This window comes from Cetorhinus maximus, chromosome 2, assembly GCF_964194155.1.
Source record: "Cetorhinus maximus chromosome 2, sCetMax3.hap1.1, whole genome shotgun sequence".
Taxonomy (NCBI): Eukaryota; Metazoa; Chordata; class Chondrichthyes; order Lamniformes; family Cetorhinidae; genus Cetorhinus; species Cetorhinus maximus.
This window is the reverse complement of record NC_135880.1, coordinates 191,715,961-191,740,483: the sequence shown is the minus strand read 5'-3', so window position 1 is coordinate 191,740,483 and position 24,523 is coordinate 191,715,961. Positions and strand designations below refer to the sequence as shown.

At 43.2% G+C, this 24,523-nt stretch overlaps 1 protein-coding gene across 1 annotated transcript in view; it reads right to left on the bottom strand.

The window, feature by feature from the left end:
• The window catches only part of kirrel3a (kirre like nephrin family adhesion molecule 3a), a 611,527-nt gene that overhangs the window by 124,220 nt on the left and 462,784 nt on the right, over positions 1–24,523 (bottom strand). Inside the window, exon 4 of the mRNA XM_078558764.1 lies at positions 562–719. Coding sequence (XP_078414890.1) covers positions 562–719 — 158 coding nt within the window. The remainder of the gene's footprint in view (positions 1–561; positions 720–24,523) is intronic.

Below are 24,523 nucleotides of genomic sequence, written 5' to 3'. Positions count from 1 at the left end.
TTGCAAATTTTCAGTATTTCTGATTTTCTTGTGACTGTTGCAGAATCTACATATATAAATTGACAGAATGATTTGTCCTTTCAGGTTGCTGTGGGTGAGGTATGATATTGTTAGCACCCCCCACCCCATCCAAAATCACCCAACCCCACCTCACCCAATCCACCCTACCACACCCAGTTCTTCCTTATTCTCCCATTCTGCTCTCCCCACTCTGTTCCAACCCACTCTCACCATATGCCACCCCAACCCATTACACATCACCACACCCCTCTCTATCCATCCCACTCATCCCCACCGTGACCAAGCTAATTCCAATTCACCACACCCAATCCCAACCCACCACACTCAACACCACCTTACCTGATCCCATCCCTCATCCCACCATACTACACCCTATCCGATTCCATCCCACGTCAGCCCAACCTGACCCACCATACCTCACCCCATTCCAACCCATCCCAGCCCACCTCACCCTATCCCAGTCCACTCCACTGCTTACCCCAATTAGTTTTCCTTTTAAAACCCTATGAGGCTGCTTGTCACTATAGCTGTTCTCCTCACCTTTATGTAGGTGGCCCCTTTTAGGGGCTCTCCATCTCGTATCCAGGTGATGACAGCTGCTGGCTTGGCGTTGTCTGCACGACATGTTAGGTTCAGAGAGTCTCCCACTTTCAGGCTAACGACGGGCCCACTGCTGATGACTGGATTATCTGGAGGTACTGCAACAAACGGAGAAAAATACAAGCACAAAATTACTGATCATTGACAAAGGCATCTCAGCACCCACAAGTTTAGTAGCTTTATCACTATGACTAGAATTCTCAATATTATTATAGATCTGAAGCTCACTTACAGCCCTGACTTCCACCAAACACCAAGATAATCCCTTTATTACCTGGTGTCACTCACTGATAATCCCTCCATTACCTACCGTGTCACTCACTGCCAATCCCACTATTACCCACTGTGTCACTCACTGCCAATCCCACTATTACCCACTGTGTCACTCACTGCCAATCCCACTATTACCCACTGTGACACTCACTGCCAATCCCACTATTACCCACTGTGTCACTCACTGCCAATCCCACTATTACCCACCGTGTCACTCACTGCCAATCCCACTATTACCCACTGTGTCACTCACTGCCAATCCCACTATTACCCACTGTGACACTCACTGCCAATCCCACTATTACCCACTGTGTCACTCACTGCCAATCCCACTATTACCCACCGTGTCACTCACTGCCAATCCCACTATTACCCACTGTGACACTCACTGCCAATCCCTTCATTACCCACTGTGTCACTCACTGCCAATCCCTCCATCACCCACTGTGTCACTCACTGCCAATCCCACTATTACCCACTGTGTCACTCACTGCCAATCCCTCAATTACCCACTGTGTCACTCACTGTCAATCCCTCCATTACCCACTGTGTCACTGTGTTTTCTTCAAACCCTCATGCCACTAGCCTGGGGATTAGCTTTAGCTTTATAAGTCCCATCAGGAAGCACATTTTCTGTGCATATCCATCCATGAGACAGAGCTGGTTGTCCGCTATCTGGCACCACTATGTATACCCAAATTTCTTTTGCAACTATGTAGTTCTTGTTATTTGGCATCCTTTATTAATTTACCGTCTAATTTGTTTGAAGCTACTAAGACTTCTCGATCACATGGGCTTCTGCTCCTTGTAGCGTTACCAGACTGTGCCATATTCCTTGACTTTGTTAAGCTACGCCCTCTGGCCTGCCTTCTATCATGCTCCAGATTGTTACTGTTTGATCTCCCTCTCCCATTTATAGATGTTCTTTCAATAGTTTGCAATCTCTTCCTAGAGGCATGTTCACTTCCAGACGCACTGAACTGACACTGCGTTTCCGTGGCTTCCATTTTTGTATTTTATGTTCCCAATCCATAGGCCTAGCCTCCTGTCCTTTGTCTCGTACATTTAACCAGTTTTTATATTTTCCAGGGCCTTCCCTGCTCTACCTCCAATTGTCGAATCCCGCCACTGACTGGCCCCTTCTGGCAAGTACGTAACTTTACTGCCAGCTTTCGGCAGTTGTCCTATGGGACAAGTTGCTTCATCTTCTTCGTCCGAATGACTGTCTCCATCTTCAGATACCCTGTCAACTTCAGCTACCTGGTCCACACAATCATGCAACATGTGGGTGTGAGAAGTACATGGTTCCTCCTCTCTTCCTACACTTTCTGAACCCGCAAATTTGTAGTCTGCGCCAACTAGCCTTGATGAGTGCCCTCGAATAAACTGGTTCCCATGTTGTAAAATGACTGTTTTACCATCTTTACTTGTAATCTTTTCCAGGCCTTTCCACTTAAGTCTCTCTCTTATAGTATACCATGTCACCCTGATTGAAAATAGTTTCTGATGGTCCTACATTGTGCCTTAGAGCTCACCGAATTCTTTGAAACTTGGGTATTAAGGGACGCTCTTCTAGTCGTGTGTAGTGTGTCTAAATGCTCAGAAAAGGTAGAGCTAATCATAGTTCCCTCCCAAGCTGGGGAATGCTCACTCAGGACTGAAGGAATTTTTGGATTTCTACCAAAAAAATCAACTGATATGGACTGTAGCCCCCAACCATCTGTAGTGAATTCTTGGTCTGTGCAGCCCATGCTGGAGCTGATGTTAATTTACAGTTTGGTCTATCCGCCAATATTTTACGAAGTATCTCATCTATAACCACGTGATTCCTTTCACACACTCCGTTACTAAAGGGGCTTTCAGCTGCAGTATTCATAACTATTATATACATGTTTTCGCACATATCCCAGAACTCCTCCCCATTATCAGTGAGGGATTTCGCTGGTGGTCCCATTCCGGTCCCTATCCTCTTCTCCATTACCTGATCCACAATTATTTTCTTTTCTTTACTGTACGTTATTGTCGACCAGCTAAACCTTGTTGCCAAATCTACAAAATGTAAAATAAAAATGTTATTTTCTTCATCTGACACCTTTAAAACTATTACCACCAACTTCATTGAAATCCCTCGCTAAAGGTAGACTCACTATCGGCCGTGACAGTGTCCTCATGTATTTCTTGCATATATTACATCTATCGCTTATCTCCTCTAAGTTTAGCATACTCCCCATCCCTTATTCCTCCATCCCTAAGCAACATTTTTAATCTTTGCAAAGAACGGTGGGTAAACTGCTGATGCAACTTAAACGTAATTTACTTTTTGTCTCCCAAATTCCTATCCCCTGACGCTTACAGTTCTTTCATCTTCTTAGTAGAAAAGTTAGGTTTCATTAAAAGGAATACAGCAGTGTCCAGACTGCATAAATTGTAAACCCACAGGTCTTCCAAATACAATGGCCTTGTCATTTCCCATGCCCAGCTTCATTTGTGCTTTCACGATCGATGGTCTGCTCAACAGTAATGGTATTTCACTAGGCACTACACCAGTGCTGACCAAGTGATTGACTCCAAATATCTTACACAGAATCACTACCCTTTTTAAAGATTTTAGAGTATTATCATCTCCAAATCCAAAACTGGTGGAACTCTCAAATTCTTTAACCTTATTCAGGTCTTTGTCATTTAAGGAGTCCAGGCAAGGACGTAACCCATGTCCAGATGGCTACTTCATTTTTCCATTGGTCATATGGTTGACACTCAGAAAACATAGGTGGGTAATCATATCCCGAATTCTACATTTTGTTTCAGCCATGTTTTTCCGGGTTTTTTTTTGAGTGACTCGAAACCACACTGTTCTTAAAGTTAACTCCAAATACAGTCTTTTGTCCAAAGAAAGCTTAGTTTCCAATCCTCTTACAAGCAAGAACCACTAATGAATGCTACCACTGTCAAGTTCCAATAGTTGTTTAGAAATGAAGACCAAAACCAAGACAGACTCCTTCAGGCAGAGCTTTATTGCTTGTCATAAAATTCTCCTGAGACAAAACTAATCTCAGCTGTTATCCCTTTTATACAAGTAAATGTGTACTTAGTTAAACAACCTAATAATTAGCAATTGAAATTCGTTAACTGCCTCCTTCCCTAACACCCACTCTGCCACTCACTGCCAATCTCTCCATTGCCCACTGCGTCATTCACTGACAATACCTCTATTACCCCGCTCTGTCACTCACTGCCGATCCTCCTATTATCCACTGTGTCACTCACTATTAATCCCTCTATTGCCGACTGTGTCATAGCCAATCCCTCTATTACCCACTGTGTCATTCACTGCCAATCCCTCTATTACCCACTGTGTCATTCACTGCCAATCCCTCTATTACCCACTGTGGCACTCCCTGTGAATCTCTCTAATACTCACTGTGTCACTCACTGCCAATCTCTATTACCCACTGAATTACTCACTGTCAATCCCTTTATTACCCACTGTGCCACTCACTGCCAATCCCTCTATTACCCACTGTGACACTCAACGTCAATCTCTCTAATACCCACTGTGCCACTCACTGCCAATCCCTCTATTACCCACTGTGTCACTCACTGTCAATCTCTCTAACACCCACTGTGTCACTCACTGCCAATCCCTCTATTACCCAGTGTCACTGCAATCCCTCTGTTGCTCACTGTGTCACTCACTGTCAATCTCTAATATACCCACTTTGCCACTGCCAATCCCTCTATTACCCACTGTGTCACTCACTGTCAATCTCTCTAACACCCACTGTGTCACTCACTGCCAATCCCTCTATTACCCAGTGTCACAGCAATCCCTCTGTTGCCCACTGTGTCACTCACTGTCAATCTCTCTAACACCCACTGTGTCACTCACTGCCAATCCCTCTATTACCCACTGTGGCACTCACTGCTAATCCCTCTATTACCCACTGTGTCACTCACTGCCAATCTCTCCATTACCTGCTGCATCACTCACTAGGGGGAGGCAGTGGTGTAGTGGTGTTGTCGCGACACTAATGACCCAGGGTATCGCACTGTGGCCTCAGTTCAAATCCAGCCACAGCAGCTGATGAAATTAAAAGTCTAATGATGACCATAAAACCATTGTCGATTGTTGTAAAAACCCATCTGGTTCACTAATGCCCCTTTAGAGAAACAAATCTGCTGTCCTTACCTGGCCTACATGTGACTCCAGACCAACTGCAATGTGGTTCACTCATAAATACCCTCTGAACAAGGGTAATAAATGCTAGCCTAGCTGGCAATGCCCACATGGCATGAATGAAAAAAGAAAACATGTAACCCCTCTATTACTCACTGTCAATCAGCCTAATACTTACTGCCAATCCCTCTATTACCCACTGTGTCACTCACTGTCAATTCCTCTAATACTCACTTTCAATCCCTCTAACACCCACTGTGTCATTCACTGTCAATCCCTCTATTACCCACTGTGCTACTCACTGCCAATCCCTCCATTACCCACTGTGTCACTCACTGTCAATCCCTCTTATACACACTGTCAATCCCTCTAATACCCACTTTGTTACTCACTGCTAATCCATCTATTACCCACTGTGCTAATCACTGCCAATCCCTCTATTACCCACTGTGCTACTCCCTGCCAAACCCTCTATTACCCACTGTGTCACTCAATGTCAATCTCTTTAATAACCACTCTGTCACGCACTGCCAATCCCTCTATTACCCGCAGTGCTACTCACTGCTAATCCCTCTATTACCCACATTGCCGCTGCCAATCTCTCAATTACCCACTGTGTCACTCACTGCCAATCCCTCCATCACCCACACTGTCACTCACTGCCAATCCACTTTGCCCCTGCCAATCTCTCTATTACCCACTGTGTCACTCACTGCCAATCCCTCTATTACCAATTGTGTCACTCGCTGCTAATCTCTCTAATACCCACTGTATCACTCACTGCCAATCCCTCTACTACCCACTGTGCCACTCACTGCCAATCCCTCTATTGCCCATTGTGACACTCACTGTCAATCTCTCTATTACCCACTGTGTCACTCCCTGTGAATCTCTCTAATACCCACTGTGCCACTCACTGCCAATCCCTCTATTGCCCACTGTGACACTCACTGTCAATCTCTCTATTACCCACTGTGTCACTCCCTGTGAATCTCTCTAATACCCACTGTGTCACTCACTGCCAATCCCTTACTACCCACTGTGCTACTCACTGCCAATCCCTCTATTGCCCACTGTGTCACGCACTGCCAATCCCTTCATTACCCACTGTGTCACTCACTGCTAATCCCTCTACTACCCACTGTGACACTCACTGCCAATCCCTCCATTTCCCACTGTGCCAATCACTGCCTATCCCTCCATTACCCACTGTGTCACTCACTGTCAATCCCTCCGTTACCCACTGTGTCACTCACTGCCAATCCCTCCATTACCCACTGTGTCACTCACTGCCAATCCCTCCGTTACCCACTGTGTCACTCACTGTCAATCCCTCCATTACCCACTGTGCCAATCACTGCCAATCCCTCCATTACCCACTGTGTCACTCACTGCCAATCCCTCCATTACCCACAGTGCCAATCACTGCCAATCCCTCCAATACCCACTGTGACACTCACTGCCAATCCCTCCATTACCCACAGTGCCAATCACTGCCAATCCCTCCATTACCCACTGTGTCACTCACTGCCAATCCCTCTGTTACCCATTCTCACTCACGGCCAATCTCTCCATTACCCGCTGCGTCTCTCACTCGGGGGAGGTAGTGGTGTTGTGGTATTGTCATGAGACTAATGACCCAGGTTATTGCACTGGGGCTTCAGTTCACATCCCGCCACTGCAGCTGGTGAGATTTGAATTCAATAAAAATCTGGAATTAAAAGTCTAACGACGACCATAAAACCATTGTCGATTGTCGTAAAAACCCATCTGGTTCACTAATGTCCTTTAAGGAAGCAAATCTGCTGTCCTTACCTGGTCTGGCCTATGTGTGACTCCAGACCCACAGCAGTTCACTCTTAAACGCCCTCTGAACAAGGGCAATAAATGCTGGCCTAGCAGGCAATGGCATGAATGAATGAAAAAAGAAAACATCCAATCCCTCTATTACCCACTGTGTCACTCACTGCCAATCCCTCTTTACCCAGTGTGTCACTGCCAATCTCTCTATTATCAATTTTATTTCTCAGTGCCAGTCCCTCACTCTGTGTCACTCAGTGTCAAATCCGCTATTGCCCATGTGTTTTTTTTCAGTTTCGGAAAAGAGGCATCTGCGAGCTGATCTGATGTCAAAAATTATTTAATTAAATTGTTCCAAATAGTTTCAAAATCGTGAAATTCAATTTCAGATTTATTTCAGACATCGGGAAATTTTTCAAGCAACCTGTGAGGTAAACTCCTAGATAAGTGTTTCTTTACAGAGCAATTGGAGAGAGCAATGGAAATAATTAGAATATCTTTGGATGGATAAATTAAGATGGGCCAAAGGGCATTACACAGGAGTTGCTATACAACAAATGAACAAGGATCAACTACTTTGCTATCTATTGTCATGGTTGTCACTGGTACCTGAATACTATTGTTTTAGTAATCATAGCAATCAATCTCTATCAATGAGTCTGCAACAGACCCAGACACGAGGTGAGGAAAATCCTAATATGAAAGCTTGGGAACCATAGGTCCAAACTCACTTGTTCCTCCCAAACATTTTATACTCACCACATGTCAAGCTTAAAATTACTCATATATTCAATTCCAAAATATAACTCTCCTCACCCATTATTGTGTTCTTACAAAACCAGCAACTGATGCTCATTACAAGGTATTAGGGGAAATCAAGAAGCAACAGGCAACAATCTCAGGAAAGCTAAGGAGACACAAGAGATGTTTGGGGAAAAAATATCTAATGAACATTAAAGATTAAATGAATAGTTTTCATGACATTTTATTCACAAATCAAACCATCCATGGATAAGCAGCTTCAAGTTTGCTGCCTCAGTCAATTTAGAAAGGACATAATTCTCATGGAATAGGGAACCACTGGTGCGAGAATGTTCTGTAAAGAAGAAGATTAGTGTGCTATTTTAAGAAATCACCTAAAGCTGCAATGTGTTCCAGTGCTGGCTGTATTATGATGTTGGCTGACTTTGCATTCATAAAATGTGGCCATTTACGCACTCAGAACTGAAATTGAGCTAACTGGGGCAATTGTAGGATACAGACATCGAACTCTCCAAGGCATCAACTTTGACTCACTGTCTTATTAACTTCATGGAATAGCTGTTAACATCCAGCAAAGCCGAAGGGCGAGACACTTAGACATGAGCCATACCCTGGGGCATCCCCTCATGCAAAAACAGCCCACGGATAAATGCAACATGCTGAATCTGCTGTATTGGTTGCTGTGACATAGAAGCACCATTAACAAATGATTTCTCTTTCTTCTGTTTCTGTGGTTTCTTTTTTCTTTCTCTTAGCTGTGGAATTTACTATAGTAAGCTATGGAGTATGGCTATGCCAGCATTCGTATTGGGTATGAAAGCACCTGGCCATCTTATCATTTTAAGAGAGGACTGTCACTGTTGCTGTGGATCCTGGGATTTTCTCACCTCCATTGCTTCTCCTACTTTCCCTCATTCGTCTGCAAGATAATGTGAGGGCTGCTGGGAGTTATCGACATAAAGAATGCGTGTGGAAAATCTCAGTTGAGAGATTGCAATGATCTGATGTGAGATCCTGATTCCTCAGGCAGAGATGTCACGTCTCCAAGCAGGAGATCCCAATCCACAAAGTGGGGATCCCAGTCCAAAGGCTGGACATCCCAATCAAGACAGCGAGTCCTCACTTAAATTTGTGGTTGTGTTCCTGAAAATTGCAAATTTAAGTAAAACAACTTTTAAGCAAATCATGGCTTCCCATAGGAATCAATGTTAAAGCCGGAGTTAGGTTTCTCCGGACATTACTTGCCCAGGAAAACCAATGTACAAGTTGAAATACTGTACCATATTTGTGCAGCACTATCCATTCATATTTGAGATAACTTGCAGAATAAAATAAACCACTGAAGATAACAGAAATACTATATAAATCCAAATTAGATAACACCCAAATAATTTACAACCAAATAAGTCCTGAGTAACACAGCTTCAGTATCTCACCCATAACACTCCACCGTGCTAAATGGGATAGATTCCGAGCAGATCTAGCAACTCAAAACTGGATGCCCTGGGCCATCAGCAGTAGCAGAATTGTACTCAACCACAACCTATAACCTCATGGCCCAACATACCACCCACTCTACCATTACCATCAATCCAGCGGATCAACTGTGGCTCAAAGAAAAGTGCAGGAGGGCAGGCAGGAGCAGCACCAGGCGTACCTAAAAATGAGGTATCAACCTGGTGAAGCTACAACACAGGACTACTTGTGGTCAGCGTAATAGCAGCAATAAAAAAACAGCATAAGCAGCACGCAATCAACAGAGCTAAGCGGTCCCACAACCAACAGATCGGATCTAAGCTCTGTAGTCCAGTCACAGCCAGTCAAAAATGGTGGTGGACAATTAAACAACTCACTGGAGGAGCAGCCTCCACAAATACCTCCATCCTCAATGATGGGGGAGCCCAGCACATCAGTGCAAAAGGCAAGGCTGAAACATTTACAACAATCTTCAGCCGGAGGTGCCGAGTGGATGATCCATCTCGCCCTCCTCCAGAGGTCCACAGCATGACAGATGCCAGTCTTCAGCCAATTCGATTCACTCCACGTGATAACAAGAAAGGGCTGAAGGTACTGGATACTGCAAAGGCAATGGGCCCTGACAACATTACACCATTAGTATTGAAGGCTTGTGCTCCAGAACTAGCTGCGCCCTTAGGCAAGCTGCTCCAGTAGAGCTACAACACTGGGATTTATCTGACAATGTGGAAAATTGCCCAGGTATGTCCTGTCCACAAAAAGCAGGACAAATCCAACCCGGACAATTACTGCCCCATCAGCCTACTCTCGATCATCAGTAAAGTAATGGAAGGTTCATTGACAGTGCTACCAAGAGGCACTTACTCAGCAATAACCTACTCACTGACGCTCAGTTTGGGTTCCGCCAGGGCCACTCAGCTCCTGACTTCACTACAGCCTTGGTCCAAACATGGACAAAAGAGCTGAACTCAAGAGGTGAGGTGAGAGTGACTGCCCTTGACATCAAGGCAGCATTTGGCTGAGTATGGCATCAAGGAGCCTTAGCAAAACTGGGCTTAATGGGAATTAAGCAGAAAACTCTCCACTGGTTGGAGTCATACTTAGCACAAAGGAAGATGGTTGTGCTTATTGGAAGTCAATCACCTCAGTCCCAGGACATTACTGCAGGAGTTCCTCAAGGTAATGTCCTAGGCCTAGCCACCTTCATCTGCTTCATCAATGACCTTCCTCCCATCATAAGGTCAGAAGTGGGGATGTTCGCTGATGATTGCACAATGTGCAGCACAATTTGCGGCTCCTCAGATACTGAAGCAGTCCGTGCCCATAAGCAGCGAGACCTGAAAAACATTCAGGCTTGGGCGAATAAGTGGCAAGTAACACTCGCAACACATGTGTGCCATACAATGAACATCTCCAACAAGAGAATCTAAGCATCTCCTCCTGACATTCAGTGGCATTACCATCATTGATTCCCCCACTATCAACATCTTAGGGGTTACCATTGACCAGAAACTGAACTGGACTAGCCATAAAAATACTGTGGCTACAATAGCAAGCCAGAGGCTGGGAATTCTGCGGAAAGTAGCTCACCTCCTGACTCTCCAAAGCCTGCCCACTATCTACAAGGCACAAGTCAGTAGTGTGATGGAATGCTCTTCACTTACCTGAATGAGTGCAGCTCCAACAACATTCTAGAAGCTCAACATCATCCAGGACAAAGCAGCCCGCTTGATTGGCAGCCCATCCGTCACCTTAACATCTTCCCCCTCCATCACCAACACACAGTGGCAGCAGTGTGTACAATCTACAAGATGCACTGCAGTAACTCATCAAGGCTCCTTCAACAGCACCTTTCAAACCCATGAACACTACCATCTAGAAGGACAAAGGCAGCAGACACATGGGAGCACCACTACCTGGATGTTCCCCTCCAACACACCATCCTGACTTGGAAATATATCGCTGTTCCTTCACTATCGCTGGTTCAAAATCCTGGAACTCCCTTCCTAACAGCACTGTGGGTGTACCTACACCACACGGACTGCAGCGGTTGAAGAAGGCGACTCACCACCATCTTCTCAAGGGCAATTAGGGATGGGCAATAAAATCTGGCAGCAAAGCCCACAACCCATGAAAAGAAGGAAAAAGAACACCTGAAACTCTGCTGCCTCTCTTTCTCCTTTCCCACTCTGTCTCTCTCTCTCTCCTTTCTCACCCTCTCTTTCCTTTCCTGTAGGTGGGATATCTTGTTTCAGCTGCTTGATCCTGAATCCCAGGTGGGAGAGTGAGTCATCACAACTCAGTGTGACGTTCCTGCTGACCTTTGGAGTGTTGGTGGATATTTCTAATCACCGATAGGTTAATGGCCACTTAACTTTACTGCTCTTGGGACAAAAATGGTACCTGGAAAATGACAGCAGTGATGTAAGGAATGGTGTGAGAGCTGTGTGTCATGATACATTATTAATACTTGTCTCAGAAAACAAACTGAACAGAGTGTGCCAAAGGTGAATCACTTTGCCTCTGGTGTTCATCTTTTATCTTTCTATTACGGTACATAAGTGGTTAAAAACCAGATGCACTATCAGAACTGGGCAAGCTCGAAGGACCGAATAGCCTACTCCTGCTTCTATGTTCCTGTGTATGTTCTCATGTTAATATTAATAAGCAACAGCTTCAAAACATGGATATTTCATCTAATCAGGCACTGAAGAAAGGGGCCAAGCCAGTCAGTGAAAAATGAGAATCTGCTGAGATTTGTTTGTATAAATGTGCGTTTGCCACTCCTTTTAGGTTCTGTGGGCACATATTTTATATTTCCTTTGTCCCAGCTATTCTTTAGAAATTAGTTTTTCTCAGGCTGCCTTGTTTAAATTGTGTTGTCTGTCCAAAGGCGTCAGTTTATATTGCAGTTTAGCATTGCAGCTACAACTAATTGCGTTTTTATATGTTCCAAGGATATATAGTTAATCCTGCAACTTTTGTAAATCAACAATGTGTCATTGCTTCGGTTCATGTATCCATTTGCTGTTTAATAAATCCACCTGGTCATTTTTAGCCTAAGCTATGGTCTAGTGAAGTGTTCACTGTCTCCTGAGGTCCTGGGAGATCACGTGATATTTTTATAATTGGCAAACCAAAGAATGGTGAAGAGAATTAAAAAAACAAACCCTCCTATGACTTTCTCCTGGATTTGCTTGCTGCAGTGTCCTGGAGAATAATCATCAATTCCTGTCACTTGCAGGACGATCCTGGAAGGTTGGCAACTCTACTCGCTCCCTTAGTGCTGGAGTGTTCCTCTTGCTACCCATTATGCAGCCCATTGTAAGACACTTGGAGACTGAGCAGAAACTTCTCATTACTGTATCTTGGCTGACTGGATCTAATGTATAAACCCCAAAACGTAGCTCTGAAGATCAAGATTATTTCAGAAAAGGACAATTACAGCAAGTCTTCCAAAGACAGCAATAGAAGCCTTATATGAATAGCCCTGTAGAAGATAATGAAACCCTTCTGATGTGAAATATTTGTCATTTTTTTTGTTGTAATCTTTGAGCACTGCAATTACACAGCTCACTAACTGCTGGTATTAGCAGCTTCTATTTCTGTCTGATGATCTCACAAATTCTTAAAAGTCCTGCAGAAAAATGCTTGATTTTTTTTGATGTGTCCAAGTGCCCCTCCACCGTTCACTTTGCACTTTCTCTTGCCCTCTCAAATTCCTTCTTTTCTTCACACGAGGGTGTCTCCTCTTGTTGAATCCTGGGATTACCAACTCTGATTAGGCTAATTCCTCCACATGACCTCCCAACTCCAATTGATCCATTCCCATGCTCCCGCCTTGGTCATCCTCACAACACGCCTTCTTCCCTTGCAAACTGGTAGCAAACAGGTTCTGGTTGAATGGGGTTCCATCCTTCTTCTGGGCTTTGCCCAATGGACCATTCTCCATGTGTGAGACAACACTGCAAAGGCCTGAAATTCTGCCGGTGCTCACCCAAGTCTCCCACCATTAGCTCAAGGGAGACATGGGAGATTGGACAGCAGAATTTTAATGCCAAAGTATTGGCAGAGTGTAGGATGAGGCAGATAATTGGGATTAATACCCTATCTTCCATTTTGGGGTCTTAGGCTCCAATCTATTGCCAACAGGTGAGATACTTCTAGATAGAGTTCCCACCACTTACACCATTCCTATTGTCCCCGGCAGCCACCTACATCAGGAACATGGCATTAACCACTTATAGTCGTTTGGTAATACAGAACTTGAGTATTGCTGAAAAAAGAGGCATGTCTAAGCTTTCCGTCTGCATTCATCAGGGCACTCGCAAGAATATGTTATGATACGGCAGGAGGTATCTGCCAGGCTGACCAAATCCACAAGGAAAATTTGGCCACGCTATCACAAATTTTTGTAATTTGTATTAATTACGAGAAGGTGAGAAGGTTTGTGTGCTGAATTCAGAAGTAATGAGTCCACTAACACCTTTAGGGATTTTAAAAATTAAAACATTTATTAACAAAATAAAAGAATTAAAACACATACACACAATTACAGTTACACTGTTACTTAATATTATGATAAATCCCAACATTCCTAATTAACCTGATTCCCAACTACATACGTCCTTTAAGGCAACAGTTCAAAATAGATTTTAAAATTAGAGAGGCATCCAGCAAGGTTACAATAACCATCCACTTGACAGTGAAATTCCAAAGGCTTTTAACAGAACTTTGATTACTGGAACAGCAGACTTCTGCAAAGCGGCTAGAGGCTGTTTCCCCAAGTCTGTTTCACATGGAGTATCTTTTAGATCTTACACGGCCGCTCCTGATACAACCTTCCATCCTTCTTTAAATATCTTTCTCTATCTTTAGTCTGTAAATCCCATTGTTCCCATATGGATTTTCCCATGCTTTAAAAATCTTTCATGTTGTAAATATAGCCTTTTCCCTTTTGGGAAAATTAAATGTAATAACCTTGCCCTATTTATCCTGTCAGTTGTAAAACTTTATCAGGTTTCTTTGAAAACCAAACACGTCTCCACTTATCTTAAAATGCAAATTTCACTTACACCCTATCTACTGACATTAACCTGTTCACTCATTAGCATTTCAAATATCCTTTTTACACCCAACTCTTTTAATAATTTCAACCTTGCAGTATATCTGACTCTAATTCAATTAAATCAGCCATGCAGGCAGAACCATCCACACACACGCACAAACATAAGCCTACTTTACAATACCCCACAATAATATTATGAAAAATGTGATAGTTTTGTGGCAAATACCATAGATACCAAATATATACATCCTTGCGAGTGTCCTGAGAAGTGCAAGACACATAGCTTAGACATGCCTCTTTTTTCAGCAATACTTAATTAATCACTTGCCATTATCATAGGCACCAATAACAACAATGTTGCTTAAACTACGTTAAACATGATGGCTATTTTGAGCATTTCAAGTGGCTGTGCACATCTCCTTAATGTGTAATTACATGCCATAAAATCCTGCCAGGTGAAAATGAACAGACCTCTATCTCTCTCACTTTCCTCTTTGGATTATTACAGAACCACAGAATGGTTAAATCACAGGAGGCAATTCGGCCCACTGTGTTTAGACTATAAGACATAGGAGCAGAAATTAGGCCATTCGGCCCAGCGAGTCTGCTCCACCATTCAATCATGGCTGATAAATCATGGTTTGTGCCAGCTCTCTATTGGATCAATTTACCTAGTGCTACCCTCCTACATTCTCCCTGTAGCCCTGCATATTCTTCCTTTTCAGATAACAATCCAATTGTCTCTCTAGAATGCCTCAATTGAGCCTGCTTCCAACACCGTGGAAGTGAGAGTGGCAAGTGCAGGGAGGAAGGATGAAGATTCCTTCCGTGTCTGCTAATGCTTTCTGGTTTTTACCAGAGTGGACAATTCGCATTGTTACCAATGGACCCATTATAAGCGACGAGGGATGAACCAGCATTGGAGTCGGGCAATGTCCCGATACTTTGGCTGATGTTCCTCCCTCCACCATCACCACTATAAAGAAATTAAATTACCATTGATTTTTTCCACTGTTTGTGAAATTGTCCTGACAGAAGATGGTTGTAGTGTTTGCCCCCGTAACACTTCAGTGTAAACACGTGTGTGTGTGAAGTGAGTGGGCATGTTTCTGAGTGATTCAATAAGATGCCAATACAAATGCAGGGTTAATTTACTCATGACATGTTTCTCAAACTGACATTACTGTGGGCTCTTTCTGTGTAACTCAGAATTTCCGAACCCTGAATTCTACACCTTCAAATGTTACTGACAACATTCTACTGTTCACCAATCATCAATGATGTCTTGTAAGGCAAGATATCATGAGCTAGACAGGCCAAGAGAGATTCATTGCTATCAACCTCATAACTCTCCACTCAGAGCCAGGCCAAATACAGAAAAGGAGGGAATAAAGTAAAATATAATAAAGGGATTAGCACTTTAAAGAACGTAATTTTAATAATAGACCCAGTGCCAGTCTAGGATGGATGACCCCAGGTCTTTTCTCTGTTAGGAATGTCAGGGAACTATTTAATTTCAGAATATCAGGTGAACTAAGTTTGAAGTTGTCTCATTAAATAGTCCCAGTGGACAAGAACTCACTGCACAAAACTGTCCAGAGAGAGAAGCTAATTAGATAACCTCGCTCAGAAAGAACAGGGGCTGCCAAGAGAGGGAGGTATAATCATTGTTCTAGGGAAGTTTAGCAAGGCACTCTGGTCTCACCAGGCTAGTTGCCTTCTGTTGACATACTCATTGGTGTAAGCAGTGTGAGAGATACTGTGACTTTCTTACCGGATCCAGTTTGAGTGGCAGAGAGGATGAGCGGAATCCTACATTCAGCTCAAAGACTGAAATGCAAACTGTAATTAAGAGGTTGCTTGTTTGAATAGATATCAAACAGCTTCAACAGTGGTAATCTTTTGATAAATCATCAGATACATCTTTCAGAACCTGACATCACTGGATCATTATCCTCTGACTTACCCTGTTTCCTATCCCACCCTTTTCACTGTTACTGGGAATCCCTGGGCACCTTGATAATAAAATTCTCATCCTTATTTTACATAACTTCACAACCAACCCCCACCCTGCCACCACCCCCACATCAAATCTCTGTACTGCCTCCAGCATTCAACCTTCCCAGAACTCTGTGCTCCTCTAACTCAGGCCTCTTTCCCATCCTCATTATCTTCACTCTACTATTAGTGGCTGTGCTTCCAGCTATCTAAACTCTAAGCTCCAGGATTCCCTCCATCTCTGTCTCCTCCTTTAAGGTGCTTCTTAAAGCCAACCACTTTGACCAAGCTTTTGGTCATCAGTCCCAATGTTTCCTTCTTTGGTTTGCCAACAAATTTGGTTTCAGTAAACTATTGTGAAGCATCTTAGGGAATTAAAGGTGCTATATAAATTCAAACTGTTGTTGTTATTGCTGTTGTTGATGTTATCTTAAATGCTCTACAATTTGAAGAGAGCTCTCACAAAGTCACACTGGCTGTGAGCACTCAATGCCTCAGCGTATGAATGCACCACCTGGTGTGTGACTGAGTAATGAGCTCTCTATGTGTCGGCTGATCTCAGCAATGCTTGTGATCAAAGGGCTATGTCTAATCTCAACATCCTGTGTCAAAGAATGGAACAATCAGCTTCTGCTTCTGATCCCGATCCAGGGGTCCCTCCTGGAATGTGGCAACGTGTTGACATTGAGTAATGACGACGTTGGCACCAGCTGGAATGCCCTTCTAATCAAATAGCTTCTTGGCATTTATTGTTCCAGTTCACAGATAATGACTGGACTCTTGAGAAAAGGACTAAGTGGTGGGAATAGACCACACAACGTATCCAAACCTTTATATAAAGAGGCAGATAAAAGGGAATTAAGCTATGAATAGAATACTCCGCTTGTACATGGTTCGTTCAGTGTTACTTTTTGAAAGGTATCATGACTACTCACTTTCTGTGCTCTAAAAGTTCAATATGTTCAATGAGATGGCAAACCTTGAATACTCCTCCAACTCAATGTTACGTGAAAATGATTTTTGAAATCATTCACTGGATGTGGGCATCAATGGCAAGGCTGGCATTTGCTATCCATTTCAAGTTCCCCTAGAGATGGCAGTGGCGAGCTTTCAGCTTGAGCCGCTGTATTCGGTGTGGTGAATGTTTTCCCACTGTGCTGTTAGGTAGAGACTTGTAAGATTTTGACCCAGCGATGATATTATTCTTCGCAGCCATTTGATACAACTGAGTGGCTTTTGTTGATTAGGGTCTGGAGTCACACCAGAGCGGGTAAGTGTTGCAGATTCCTTCCCTAAAGGAAGGATTTTTACAACAACACTTTTACAAATTGACCATGGATAGTAATGCAGATCAGGCAACAGTGAATGAACAATCTGCTTTATACCCCATTTGATTATATCTGATTTTTTTCGGATTGAAGTCAAGACCACCTAGAATCACACCTAGAATCTTTTGAGATTCCCCATCTGTTAGCTACTGACTCGGTCCCTCTCTGACAGTCTGAGATTAAGCCAGTCTGTTCGCAACCTTGGGTGTCACATTTGACCCGGGGATGAGTTTCCAACCTCATATTCACACCAACACTAAGACAGCCCATTTATACCTCCATACCATCGTCCAACTTCATCCTTGTCTCACCTCATCTGCTGCTGAAACCCTGATTCATGCCTTCATTTCCCCTGGACTTGACTATTTGAATGCATTCCTGGCTGGTCTGCCACATTCTGCCCTTTGTAAATTTGAGGTCATCTGAAACTCTGCTGCCTATGTCTAAACTCGCACCAAGCTCCTTTCAGCTATTACCCATGTGTTCACTGACCGATACTGGCCCCTGATTAAGCAACACCTCAATTTTAAAATCCTCCATGGCTTCATCCCTCCCTATCTCTGCAATCTCTTCCAGCTTCACAATCCTCTGAGATTTCTATGTTTCTCTAATTCTGACCCCTTGAGCATCCCTGATTTTAATTCCTCCACCATTGGTTTCTGTGTCTTCAATTGCCTATGCCCCAACTCTGGGATACCTTCCCTACATCTCTCTGCCTATCCACCTCACTTTCTTCCTTTAAGACATTCCTTAAAATTGACATATTTCACCAAGCTTTTGGTCAACTGACCTAATATCTCCTTATGTGGTTCGGCATCGTATATTGTTTTGTAATTGCAGTAATATGGCTTTATTAAGCATGTAATGTACCTTTAAGAATAATACTTGTTAAGGAAGATCACATGATCTGTAGTAACCAATAGGAGAGTACGTGGGCTACCTCAGCAGTCAGTGTAGAGATAGAGTTGGAGTTGGAAGCACACATGTAGTAGCTGCTGGGTATATTGTAAATAAACTTAAAGTTTCCACCTAAGTAGTATCTGCGGTTCAACTCTATCATCAATAGTAGCAACTCGGCCGCCTTTACTACAAACTGGTGATGAGGATAAAACAGGATTGAATGGAAGAAATCAAGTTAAAAAGAAATCGGACCTGTACCTCGCCCAGTGACTGTAAGTAGCAAGCTCCGTTAGAATCGAAGAAGTAATCCCGTCTCAAAATGCCACAATTTGGGAGTATTGATCTTTTTGAATCAGCCACAGACAATTGGTCTCGTTAGATAGAAAGCCTCAATGACCCTTCTCGAGGTCCACCTATTCATCAAAATTTCTTAGGAAATTAAAGATGCTATATCAATTCAAACTGTTGCTGTTATTGCCATTGTTCGTGTTGTCTTAAATGCTCTTTTTTCAAGCGAATGAGGTTATAGGGGAAGAGAAGAGGCGAGCGATCCTCTTGATTACTTGTGCGAGAAAAACCGACAGTCTGATTCAAAGTTTGACAGCACCCAGTACACCAGTTTTGAAAAATTTTGATGAATAGGTGGACCTCCTGAAGGCTCATTTTCAACCAAAACCCTCAGTCATGATGCAGAAGTTCAGGTTTAATTCATGGAATAGAGTTCCGGGTGAGACAATTGAAACTATGTGGAAAATTTGAAGCAGCTAACGGAACATTGTGAGTTCGGTATGACTCTAAATTACATGCTCAGAGATCGTTTAGTGTGTGGTGTGAAAGAAGGCGCTGTTCAGAAAAGATTATTGTCCGAAGTGAATCTGGATTTCAAGAAGACGCTGGAGATAGCACTGGCCATAGAAGGCGCAGTAAGAGATTCAAACACAATGCAGGATGGTAAAAATGGTGCCATCCTCCAAATCGAGCAGGAAACCCCAGCTGAAAAGGGAGTGAAAATATAAGGCTCTGCCAAGAAGCGGGAAGCAGCCCCCGCTAGCCAAAGAATAAAGAAAAATAACTTAGCAGCGAGATCAAAGAGTAATTTTAATAGTGGTAGAAACAAGCAGTCTTTTAGCAATTGGCATTGTAGAAAAATTGAATGCTATTATTGTCACAGAATTGGACATATAATGAGGCAATGCAAGGAAAGATTCAAGCAGAATCAAAAGAAGAAGCCCAATGAAATCTACAATATGGAAGAGCCTGAAAAAACAAATTCAGACATTTACTCGTTGTTTAATCTGAAAGTTGGAAAGACAGAACCAATATTTGTCACAGTGAAAGTAAAATGGCAAACCTGTTAGAATGAAAGTGAAAATGGGAGCTTCCACTACAGTAATTGGGGAACATACCTTCAGATATCTGAATAATGGTGAACATCAATTAAGTTTAGAAGAAACATCTTCCAAGCTAAAAAGATATACGGGTGAAGACATTCAAGTAAAAGGCATAAGCAGAGTAACTGTCCATTATGGAAACCAATCTCCAAAGCTACCCTTGGTGGTGGCAGCAGGTGTGGGGCCAAGCCTCCTGGAGGGAAATTGGTTAAAGGTGATTAAGTTAGAATAGGCTGAGATTTTCCAGTTGCGAGCAAGTGGGCTACCAGAGCTACTTCAAAAGTGCACCAGCATCTTTAAGGACAAAGTGGAGACAATCCAGGGCCTTCGGGCAAAGATTCATGTGGATCCGGAAGCAACCCCTTGCTTCATCATGAAGGGGAGACTGTGCTCACTGTGAGAAAAAGTCAACACTGAACTGGACAGACTAGAGAAACTGGAAGTTATACAACCTGTTTAGTTCTCAGAATGGGCAGCACCCTTATACCCGACCAAAACGTCCGAATTTGTGTAGACTACAAACTGACGGTTAATAAAGTAGCTAAGCTAGACTGGCACCCCATTCCAAAAATCGAAGACCTGTATGCCAAGCTGGCAGGAGGAACAATGTACACAAAGCTTAACATGAGTCATGCTCATCAACAACTAGGACTGGATAATGCCTCCTGGGAATTTGTCACAATTAATAGCCACAAAGGGCTGTACCAATAAACACGACTGCCTTTCAGTGTCTTCTCTGCTTGTGCCATCTTTCAGAGAACCATGGAAAGCTTACTTCAGGGACTGCCCCAGGTTGTAGTCTATTTAGACAATGCATTGGTGACAGGATTCACTGAAAAAGAGGATTTGGTAAACTTAGAAGAAGTCTTAAAATGTTTCTTGCAAACTGGAGTGCATCTAAAAAAGGAAAAGTGCACATTCCAAATGAGGGAGCTAATCCATTTGGGTCACTGGGTAGATTCACAGGGCCTCCACCTGATTGAGGAGAAAGTGAGAGCCATAAGAGAGGCTCAGAAAGAACGCCTCAGAGCTCAAATCATTCCCAGGAATGATCAAATATTATGGGCGGTTCTTACCCAATTTGTCTACAGTGCTGCCCCCCCCGCAATCTCTACTCAAAAAGAACCAACGCTGGTCTTGGGAGATACCCCAGAAAGAAGCTTTCGTAAAGGTGAAATAATTGTTGCACTCATCCAACCTATTCGCGCATTATGATTAGATGAAAGAATTGGTGCTGGCATGTGATGCATCTCACTACCAAGTGGGAGCAGTGGTCTCTCATCGGATGGATGATAGCACGGTACGGCCTACAGGTTACATATCAAGAACGCTCATCACAGCGGAAAAGGGATACTCGCAGATAGAGAAAGAAAGCCTGTCCATCATCTTTGGTGTCAAGAAATGTCATCAATACGTAAACAGTCGCCATTTTACAATCATTTTGGACCACAAACCATTGCTAGGATTGTTTAGTGAGGACAAGTCTATACCACCCATAGCCTCAGCAAGAATACAATGATGGGCTTTAATTCTGGCAGCATACAAATACACTTTCTACATTGGTCTAGCAATCAAATCGCTAATGCCGATGCCCTTAGTCATTTGCCCTTACAACAAAATTATGAGGACGTCCCAGTTCCACAGGAACTTGTTTTACTGTTAAATTTCTTAGATTCCTCGCCGGTATGTGCTCGACAGATCAGAGACTGGACAAGTCGGCACCCAGTCCTATCTCAAGTACAAGAATAAGTGCTACATGGTTGGTCATAGGAGCCCATATCTGAAGAAATGAAACTTCAACAGAAGACATGAAATAACCAGCCAGGATGGCATCTTATTGTGGGGAGCATGAGTGATAGTTCCTCCAAAGGGGAAGGAAACATTTTTAATTGAACTACACAGTGCCCATCCAGGAATTTCCCGAATGAAGGCCATAGCACACAGCTATCTATGGTGGCCTGGGATGGATGGTGAAATAGAGAGTTTAGTAAAGCACTGTGTGCAATGTCAGCAACTGCATTACACCATTACACTCATGGGAGGGCCAGATAGACCCTGGGTGCGGTTACACATTGACTACGTTGGACCTTTCCTGGGAACAACGTTTCTGCTCATTGTCGATGCTCAGTCAAAATGGTTGGACATATATGAGGTGAGGTCACCAATTTCAGCTGCTACAATTGAAAAACTACGTCAGAGTTTTGTCATTCATGGACTACCAGAAGTAATAGTTTCCGATAACGGCACGGCATTTACGAGTGCTGAGTTTCAATGGTTTATCAGCCTCAGTGGTATCACTCAATTAAAAACTGCATCGTACCCACCCTTCCTCAAATGGACTGGCTGAAAGGGCAGTTCAAATGTTCAAGGCAGGTATGAGAAAGCTAACTGGTGATTCCTTGGCAATCAAGCTAGCACGCTTTCTTTTTCATTACAGAACTACCCCTCACACAACAACAGGTGTCACACCTGCGGAATTATTGTTGAAACACTGTCTCAGGATGAGATTGAGCTTAATAATGCTGAATTTAGAGGGGAAGGTGGAAAGGTGTCAGGGAAGTTAGAAAACTAGACACAATTGGCATAGTTGCGAGAGGAAATTTACTGTGGGTGAGACGGAATACGTGAAGAACTACAGAAATGGACCAAAGTGGTTATGGTGAAATAAGTGTGGTGACTGGACCTCTATCTTACCTCGTGGAGGTGGAAGGCCGGATCATCTGGAAATATGTGGACCATTTAAGGAAGAGAAAGACAAATCACAAGGATTTGGTTCCACCAGTGATCATGATCTGGTCTACATTTCCTGTTGAGGATACTCAACCCAGGACTGACATGTCTGATGTTCCTGTAAGAGTTGAGGATACAGAACTGCAAGTGCCCATCGAAGCACCTGATGTTCAGGCAACACCGGAAAAGGAGGTTCCTGACAAAGAATCTGAAGTTGTGGAGCTGCAATGTTTCACACGTACCAGGAAATCACCTGAAAGACTGAACTTGTAAATTCCTTACCCAGTATAAATATTATGATGTCTTGAAAAATATGTACTTGTAAATATAATATAAATAGCCGAGTTAAAGGGGGAGGAATGTAGTAATTATGGTTTTATTTAGTGTATAATATACCTTTAAGAATGATACTTGTTAAGGAGATCACATGACCTGTATTAACCAATAGGAGAGTGGCGTGGGCTACCTCAGCAGTCAGTGTAGAGATAGAGTTGGATTTGGAAGGACATGTGTAGTAGCTGCTGAGTAAATTGTAAATAAACTTAATGTTTCCACTTAAGAGGTGTCTGCAGATCAACTCTTTCATCAATAGTAGCACCTCAGCCAGCCTTACAACAGTAATGTCCCTATGGAGCGCGTTGGGATGTTTTATGATATACCATACAAATATACATTGTTAAAAGCTTACCAATACAGTGAACAGTATCAGCCTACTTTGCGACAAGGTGAGAGAGAGGCGAGTGAAGCCTCAACTGGAACGTAGGAACAGGATTTTGGTTCATGAGGAACATAAACATCAGTATGGACCTGTTGGGCTGAATGGCCTGTTTCTGTGCTGTAGACTCTATGTAGGATTCAACCATTCAGTCCCTGAACTTGTTTTGCCATTCAATTAGATTCTGGTCAATCTTGGGTACATCAGTACTCCCAGGCAGGTGGCACTTATCTCTGGGGAATCTGCATCAACCACCAATCCTGAGTCCGCTCTCAGGCCCATGAACTGTGCATCTTACGATGGTTCCCATTCTCCATGGCAAACCTTGTTCACTATAGAAAGCCCACAGAAGTGATCTACAGCTTTTCTTCAAGATGAAGGAAACAAAAGTACAGCAGACCAAAAAATATTTGAGCATTCCCAACGATTGGCAACCCCTGGGTTGCAGATTCCTGAGGTCTGATACAAAACAAAAATGATCAAAAAACATACTGGTCTGACAAATGCTTCTACATCACTGAGTGAGAACAATAGAGTTGTATTTTCTGAAAAAAGATGTTCCTTTTCTGGTTTAGCTTTTAGAAATTTCCCGCTCCTTTCTTCAAAAAGTAGATTACTTGGTCCAAAAATGAGATGGGTGCTTTCATACCCATAGTCTGTTGATGTTGTGTCTCAGTCCCTCCTTAAAATTTGGCTTATGTATAACTGCAGGCCACTGCTCGCAATCAATCTGGGGAATGGGCCTCACATTTCTATCACGCCTCGTGGACGTGTTCGAACTGCCCCAATGTGCCGCAGGCAGTGAATTGCTTTTGGAGAGCAGTAATTGTCATTATGTAGGGAAACAAATGAATCTGTTGGACTTCGATTTCCTTGCGGAGACCTATCGCATAAACCATCTGCTCGAGCCTGTGAGGAGAGCTGAGTTCTATTTTGAAACGGATTAATTCAGCTGAGTAAATAAAAGCTTTGTGGAAGTGATGGACACATTGAACTGGCAGCAAACCACAGGCTGGTGATTTGGAGCCTCTCTCTGATCCATTATGTGCACACACAAAAGTGGCTCTGTCTGCCATGAAACTCGAGCTGCACCATGCTGACTGTTAGAAGTCAGACATACTGTTTATTTTTAGGACTGAAGTTTGGCTGAGCTGTAAATCAGCTTCAGTGCTCTTCTCAAGCATTCTGGCAAACTGTCATTCACATAATTTATTTCAGCACACTACAGGATGCAAATAAGCGAGAGCTCCACCCACTTGGAGATAGGAAGCTAGAGAGAGGATA